The sequence below is a fragment of the Brachyhypopomus gauderio genome, chromosome 4 (genome assembly GCF_052324685.1).
Source record: "Brachyhypopomus gauderio isolate BG-103 chromosome 4, BGAUD_0.2, whole genome shotgun sequence".
Classification (NCBI taxonomy): Eukaryota; Metazoa; Chordata; class Actinopteri; order Gymnotiformes; family Hypopomidae; genus Brachyhypopomus; species Brachyhypopomus gauderio.
This window is the reverse complement of record NC_135214.1, coordinates 5,677,570-5,685,479: the sequence shown is the minus strand read 5'-3', so window position 1 is coordinate 5,685,479 and position 7,910 is coordinate 5,677,570. Positions and strand designations below refer to the sequence as shown.

The 7,910-nt window shown below is 50.6% G+C and overlaps 1 protein-coding gene across 3 annotated transcripts in view; it reads right to left on the bottom strand.

The window, feature by feature from the left end:
* Positions 1-716: 716 nt before the first annotated feature.
* gli2a (GLI family zinc finger 2a) overlaps positions 717-7,910 on the bottom strand; it is a 56,907-nt gene continuing 49,713 nt past the window's right edge. For all 3 annotated transcript variants that reach the window (XM_077001742.1, XM_077001743.1, XM_077001744.1), the window contains 6 exons: positions 7,654-7,782; positions 5,718-5,867; positions 4,538-4,702; positions 4,134-4,415; positions 3,002-3,338; positions 717-2,916 (listed from right to left, as the gene is read on the bottom strand). In XM_077001742.1, the coding sequence (XP_076857857.1) occupies positions 752-2,916; positions 3,002-3,338; positions 4,134-4,415; positions 4,538-4,702; positions 5,718-5,867; positions 7,654-7,782 (3,228 nt within the window). In that variant the 3' untranslated portion in view covers positions 717-751. The remainder of the gene's footprint in view (positions 2,917-3,001; positions 3,339-4,133; positions 4,416-4,537; positions 4,703-5,717; positions 5,868-7,653; positions 7,783-7,910) is intronic.

The following is a 7,910-nucleotide window of genomic DNA, read 5'->3' as shown; positions in this document are numbered from 1 at the left end:
CTAACAGATCCTCTTTTAATCTCTGGGAATTAACAAAAGGGCACCACACAGAACTGTACATCAAACAAATTAAGGTTCTGGAGCTAATGAGTAATTAACATAATTGAATGCGCATCACGTATAATAATTATATTATTAACTAATGAAACTGAAATTAAAATGCAACACAAATATCTAAAGCTCTAATATGGTAACTACATATCAGATAACATAGAACTGGATTGGATTTTAATGCTTGTTTGTGTTTTTTTTAATATTGATTTTTAATTCATAATTATTACTACTATTTTGCAAGGCACTTAGTGAACCACGTTCAGTGCACTGCTGAGGAAAGGAATATCAGATTATTCTAAGATGGCCTGAGACCATTACCCTGATCTCTTTTTATATGCTTCATTAAAATCAAAACATATGGCTTCTTGACATAGATATATGCCATCTTGAGGCCTTTGTAGTTCTCTGTCTGATGGCATATAATATATTCTTTCAGAAAATGTAAGCGATTTAAACGCAAGTCTTAGATAATACTCACCTGAAATTCCTTAAAGACCTCTGTCATATATATATATCAGTGCTTTTTTCTCATTAAAAATATATGTACATAAGACATTTATACTCCATATTTTACTCCAAGACATAACTGGCTGCTGTCACATGTATCTATAATATTATTCATTTGATGTATACAAAAGGCATACAGATTACCGAGCACAACAGGTTTTTTTTTTCTTTTTCAATAATTCACTGATCTTTAAGCCATCATGTTTAAGAATTTGCTTTCCTCAGCAAGGGCAGTCAACATAGAGCTCATATCCCCAATAGCCATGTTGCTGATGCCTGCTGGGACTGAGGCCAGCGTGACAGAGTTACGCGGGGTAGTGAGTCGTGAGGAATTCTGGGATAGGCTCTGCAAGAGACCGGGGCTCAGCGTGCCAGACATCAGGCTGGAATGGTCTCCATCGTCCAACATGGCGTCGAAATCGATTTGAGTATGCTCTACAGTCTGAGAAGTGTCTACCGTGCTGGTTACCTGGTTGACCCCAGGAGATTCCATTGCATGCACCGTGTTACAAGGAGCTTGACCGGCACATGGAGTCATGGGCGAGTTATAGTCTATGTTGCCATCCAGTATGTGGCTCTCACCTGAATAGCAGGTAGTGTTACTGTTGTGATTGGTGAGATGGACGGTGCCTGCCGGTCTCTTAGGGCTGGCCTCTGAGGTGTTGAAGTCAGGGCCAACACTTGACAGAGGGAAACCATTTTGTTGAGGCATACCTGAACCTGAGAGGTACCTGCTTGAAGGTTTGGGTTCAGTCGGAGGTCTGGGTTGAAACGGCACTCTGCCTCCATTTTGAACTCCCATTTGGGGTGCTGGTGTGTAATTCTGCTGGCTGAAGTTGTCCAGGTGTGCGTAGGCGGACCTGTAATTCTGCACGTCTTGATTTTGCAGAGCCATGCCATTGCATACCGGGCTCTGGTCGGTGCTTCCTGATGAGGGGTTAGGGTTCGCTTCCTGTCGATATCCTTGTTGCGCCTTGAGTTGCTCGCTGAGGTTCTGACACGAGTTGACGTAGGACTGTCTGTACTGCTGGATGTAGTTGATCCTCTGAGCGTTCCTCTGGGAGTAACCCTGTGGCAGAGGGTTCGCGTTCTGGCTCATCGATGAGGTCTGCTGATTTGCATCAAAGCTTTGATAGGGCCCAACGAGCTGCTTATGTTGGATGAGTGCCAAGTTGGCTCGGAGCAGCTGCTGTTTCGGGAGTCGTGCCGTGTTGTCCACCGTACCTGAGCTGACTTCGTTCCACTGGACAGGCATGTGACACTTGTTCACGCTGGTGGACGCTGGGAAAGGTTGCTGGGAATGGACGCTGTGGCAGGGGGCCGTCGGTTGGCCCTGGTGGGTCACGTCGGCGCTGACCAAGGCCATGCGCCGTGGCCCGTGAAAGTATCGCTGACGCTCAGAGGTCACGCTGCTCTGGAAGTCCTGCACTGGAGCACCGCTGTAGGCCGTCCCCGCGTCCTGGGCTGGGCCGGAGTTCTGCGACCTGAGGTACTGCACCACGTCATCTGGAAGCACCATATCGTCCTCCACCGGGTCGGCGCCATCCAGGGCCATGTTCTCCATGACGACGTTCTCCGAGATGCTCGGCGGGCGTTGGCTGAACGGATGGCGGTGTAAGCCTCCGTCGGACCAGGTACCGTTGGTCAAGTGGCGGTCGGCGCCGAACGGGCGGGAGGGGTTCATGCTGCTCATGCTGCTGAAGCGCTGGACTCGGGGCATGGACAGCGGGTCCAGGGTGGTGCGCCGGACGGGATCGCTGGCTCTCCTCGCCATGTTGCTGGAGACTTCGTGAGGCATCACGCCGGGCCCGGCATAGGTCGTGTCGCTGCAGCGCCGCGAGACGCCCGCCGTCCGGACTTGGAACAGATGTGCCGGGTTCTCCTGCGAGTCGTTGTACAGGGCCATTCTAGTCCTCAGGCTCATGCGGTCCATGTTGGGCAGAGGCGTGGGAGGGGCGCCCCCTGTGGCCGCCGCGTATTTCGCCTTCAGGCGATAGTGCTGGGCCGGGGTGAGGCTGAGCAGGCCGGGCGGCACACCCCCGCCGCAGTGGCTGGCCTCGCTGGAGCGGCGAGACAGGTCGGCGGAGATGGGGTCGTACGAGTCGGCCGAGCTCACGTTGTTGTGCCGCGTGCCGAACGGCGACGCCTCGCTGGAGCGCCGGCTGGAGTAGCAGGGCGAGATGCCCGAGGACCTGCGGCTGAGCGTGTACACCGAGCTCAGGGTGCTGGCGGTGCTGTCTCTGCGCTCATTCAGCTGGTTCAGCACCGTCACCTCACACAAGGGCAGGTCCGCCAAACGTTGGCCATGCAGGCCACCGCCAATAGAGCCCACACCGGAACCTTCCATCAGAGACCCTGAGGAGAGAAGGAGACCCGCATTAGCAATACAACTGCAACTCGCACGACGAAGTCAACAGGTGCCATCAGCTCCTGTACTTACCGACAGCTGGTATTGGAGGCAGCTTGGTGTTTTGGATTTGAGAAGTTGCGTTGCCCCACGAGCAGGAGTCTCTCACGGTCTTCAGCTTCTCCTTCTTGATGTGCTGGAGCTGCAGAAGGCCTCCTCTGTTCTTACGCAGCTGCAGGACAACCCCCGCTGACATCCCCGGAGAACCGGTGGAGTCCACCACAGGAGTGTCGTCCAGAGCGCTCAGGTCCCCCAAACTGCCCCCACTGTGCACGGCCATCTCTACTCCACTGTCATTGTTGGTGGTGCTACCAAGTGGTGATGGCTCGCTGCTGCATGATGACTGGCCACAAGGGCTGGACTGATACATCTACAACAGACAAGAAAGAATTGGACCTTTTTTATTTGAACTCAGGCAGCCAACATATTATACTGTGTGTGTGTGTGTGTATGCTTTCTGGTAGAAAAAGTATGCAGTGAATTGAATGAGTTGTCCAAGCTAAAAATTCTTGATCACAGTACGACTGCTGATGGTTTTTGTTCAGTCTACACACTGTGGTCCCAGCCTCTGAATATTAATTATAGAAGGGCTTTTATCGCCGTACTGCAGAGGAAACTGGGAGATCCGTTGGCAGAACAGAACAGAATATGGTGGGATAAGATGGACATCTTTATGTTAGCGACAGTTAATGATGTGAACACAAGAATAACACACACACACACGTAAAAATTCAGATTTGGGTCTGAATGTTAAATGTGAAACAGAAACATGCAAGAATTTTTTTTTTTTATAAACGACAATGATGATCGTTTTAACCATTTTGAAATGTAATGTGGACATATTTTTGTTGTATGTGTATCATCATAATGAAGCTAATGAACCATGGCAAATGGTGCTACTAAGGTGCACTGATGTCGGGCATGCAGGAGAAGACAGTGTAGAGGGTGCTCACCTGCGTAAAGCCTGTCCATTAGATTTAAAGCATGAGAAATATTTAAGAGTCATTCAATAAGTGTTAAATTAGCAAACCGCCATTGAGGAAATGAAATGGTATTAGTATATTAGAAAGCCTACAGTGAAATCAGACCTACGCAAGCATGCTACTAAATCTCACATGCTGGAGTACTTGTTAATACAGAGCCATGAATGAATCGGTGCTCTTACTGCTGTGTTCTCGGTCTTAATTGTCTTGACTTGCAGGCGGTCTTCCGCTCCAGCGGAGGTGCTGTTGGCCTCGGCCGACCCCTCGGTTCCTCTCCCAGCGTGCCTGGTGTCAGCCTCGTTCTCGCCGCTCCCTTTAGGGGGCTGAGGTTTGGCGGGAGCGTCTGCACGCTGCTTCTTCGTGATGTGCGCTTCCGGTCCGTGAACCGTCTTCACGTGCTTCCTGAGAGAGCTCGGGTCTGTGTAGCGCTTCGTGCATCCTGGTATCTTGCACACATATGGTTTCTGCAAGAAGGTTTACAGTCGGCGGACAGTGGAAGACAGAGCGTTTCTATCAGTAAGTGGTTTGTGGTCTCCTCCTCAGATCAAAGCAGGAGGGTTAGATTTGCACGCGCGGGCGGTCCCACCTCGTTGGAGTGCGTGCGGTTCTGGTGCTTGGCCCGGTCCGAGGCATTGGAGAAGGCCTTATTGCATCCCTCATGCTCGCACACATACGGCTTTTCTCCCGTGTGCGATCTCAGGTGGGTCTTGAGGTTCTCCAGACGTGAGTACGCTTTGGCGCAACCTTCAAACTGGGGAGAGAGGAGACCGGGGACATTGAGCTGAAGCAGAAGGACGCAACACACACACGTCATCACACACATATCATCACACACACACACACACACACACACACGTCATCACCACACACACGTCACCACACATCATCAGCATGATCAGTGGAGACCTGATTCAGCTGTTTAGCCTTGATGATGAATGTCCTCTCTGGTCATTCATTTACATTTACATTTATGGCATTTGGCAGACGCCCTTATCCAGAGCGACTTACATTTTTATCTCATTTTTATACAAGTGAGCAATTGAGGGTTAAGGGCCTTGCTCAGGGGCACCTCAGTCACGGCATCAGGCCTGGGGATCGAACCCATGACCCTCCGGTCACAAGACCAGTTCCCTGTTCAGTCAACACAATCAGATACAAAAAGGCTTTAAAAAGTTGATATAAAGGTAATGGAAACCTGTTGCTCTCTCAGTGCATTCTGAGGGCACTGGTTTGGCTGCATGCTTTAATAAGTACCCTTTCCCTTCAACAGACTGTAATAATGCCTCAGTGTTGTCAGTCATCACGAGCAACTTCTAGAAGGATCTCTGGCTACTCATGTCAAGGTAGAGAACTCCGCAAGATTTTACATCATTGTATGTTTTTCACATATCCAACAAATTTAATCCAGTGCCACAGCACCTCAAGTCTAAACTCTGAGCAGTGGATGGGAATGAGTTGAAACCAGTAGGTGGAATGTAAACGGACACTGGTGAGAATGAGTCTACTGGCCTAGTCTTCACCTGGGCCACATCACCCAGCTCCTCTAGGGAAACTATAAATAGAATGTATTAACTTGCAGTGGGAACATGTGTGTGTGTGTCTGTGTGTATTTGGGTGGGAGTTTTTGTATTTAGGTGTGTGTGTGTGTGTGTGTGTGTTTTGGGGGCAGGTGGAGGCCTGTTGAGTACTGGGATGTAGTACTGGGATGTAGTACTGGGATGAGTACTGGGATGTAGTACTGGGATGAGTACTGGGATGCCACTCACTGTGCACTTGTGTGGCTTCTCGCCCGTGTGCCTCCGCATATGCACCACCAGCATGTACTGGGCCTTGAAGGGTTTCTGATCGCGCGAGCATTCAGCCCAGCGGCACACAAACTCCTTCTTCTCCCCGTGGATGTGGTCGTTGTTGATGTGCTGTGAGGAGAAAAGAGCAGCCATCAGACCGTCGGCCCGTAGCACAGGTCCACTTTCAACCGTTAAACGTGGGACTTTTGGCCCGTGGCGTGAAACGAAAGCCCCATCCATCAGAGGAACCTGTGACCATCAATTCATCACATTCGAACAATAAGGTGTGTGTGTGTGTGTTGCATCAGAGAAGTGGAATCTCTTCTCATACATCACACACGCTTATGAAGGGTATTCTGCAAACGTGAGGGCATATGAATCCCCATACCATAACAAGATCTGTCAGTATCAAATACCAACTCCCCGTGGACATGACTCAAACATCTGCAAACCTTTGAAAAAGTTGAAGTTTCAAATGATCTAATAGACAATGACGTTTGGTGTCAGTTGGACGCCTCCAACTCGAGGACGGTAAGCTACTGCCTGCTTCTGCTGTACATTTAGGTTTTTCTTTCCCTTGACCTTAAAGAGCTGAACTCTCCCAGTTCACCCACTGTGAGTTGTGTATGGGATCAAAATGAAACACAAGATACAAGGATAATGAAGGTGTGTCTTCCTCCAGAGCTGGGATGTGATTTGAGTGTGTGTGTGTGTGTGTGTGTGTGTGTGTGTGTGGCTAGGAATTTACTCCAGTTTCAGTACTACACCAGAATAAAACCATAATTTGGAGCAAATAAAACCACACTCATATGCCATTATTTAACTTTCTTAAGGTGTGTAATTTAGCTTGCATGGAAAAAGCACAGATTGAGGCCTTAGGACCTTAGAGGTGGGGAGGGAGGTGTAGGCCGTACCGCTCTGGTCTCTAAACTCAATAATCCCACCCCCGCCAATAATTACACCCTTTCCACTCACTCTGCCTCCCCCTTAACCATCTGATCTGCTTTCTCAGAAATCTAATTATCGCAGGACAACAGACTGTACCAAACAACTTCTCATCTGCATCCACTTGAGACGCAGTGTGTTTGCACTCCTGCCATTAATATTGCCTGGATGGGGTGGTCTAGAAATCCTATCGCTTCCATTACTGACACAAAAAGATGCTTTTCTGAGATCAGAGACACAGCGGACTGGCCTGGGCGTTTGCCGGAGAGGCAGTGCTGAATGGGACCACAGCGCCGACCACATACTCCACAGCCGGGACTTTCCTGGAGCAGTGGTACGGGCTTTGTGAACCCGGGCCTGGATGGTGTCGGACTGGCTCGAGCGCTTGTGTGGCGGTGCAGATCTGGAGATGTTAATCACCGAGAGGGGGGGGGGGGGGGGGGTTCAGCCCCCCAGTGTCTCAGAACCGCAGCAGCGCCCCAGAGCTGCCGGCACGACGACGGATTTACTGCCGGGCCTCGGGCGAGGTCAAAGGCCAGAGGTCATACGCAGACGAGAGGCCACGGGTGTGTGTGAGAAAGCGTAGGCTCCAGTAGGATGGCGTGCACCTCTGCGGGTATTGATGTGCTCATTAGCACCGCACGTGTCCGCAACAGGGAGGGATCAGTTACAGCACCGCCTGAGCGAGACGCTCGTACGGACCCGTCTAATGAGCTGAGGTGTTCCGGCATCGGACGCGTGGCACGTTATTAACTTCCTTACTTCTCTTACCGTTGTTTCGTCTCGTAAACCCTTATGTAACACAATGCACTGATACAGGAAATAATACTTCTGTGAGATATTAAAGCAACTCAAGTTCTTGCTTTGCGCGAAACTGAGCTCCCCTCGAGCTCATACAGGAGCCGACATTAGTGCAGTCACGGTAGCATGGGGCCACGTGGGCTAGCTCACGTGCGGCAGCGTCACTCACGTGCACTAGCTGTTCCTGCGTGTCAAACTCCCTGGAGCAGCCCTCCCAATGGCAGTTGGTCTCGTACACGGCCTCCGGCTCCTGCTTGCACTCGTCCTTATCCAGCTCCTCCCTCAGCTCCACGTGCTCCTGCAGAGAAGAGGTGAATCACCACTCGGAGAAGACTACCACCGTGCGGACAGTTTTGTACAGTCAGCCACTGATCCAGGACCTGTTGGGCGGTCCATAACCTGATGTTTTTAGACCGTGGGGGCTGA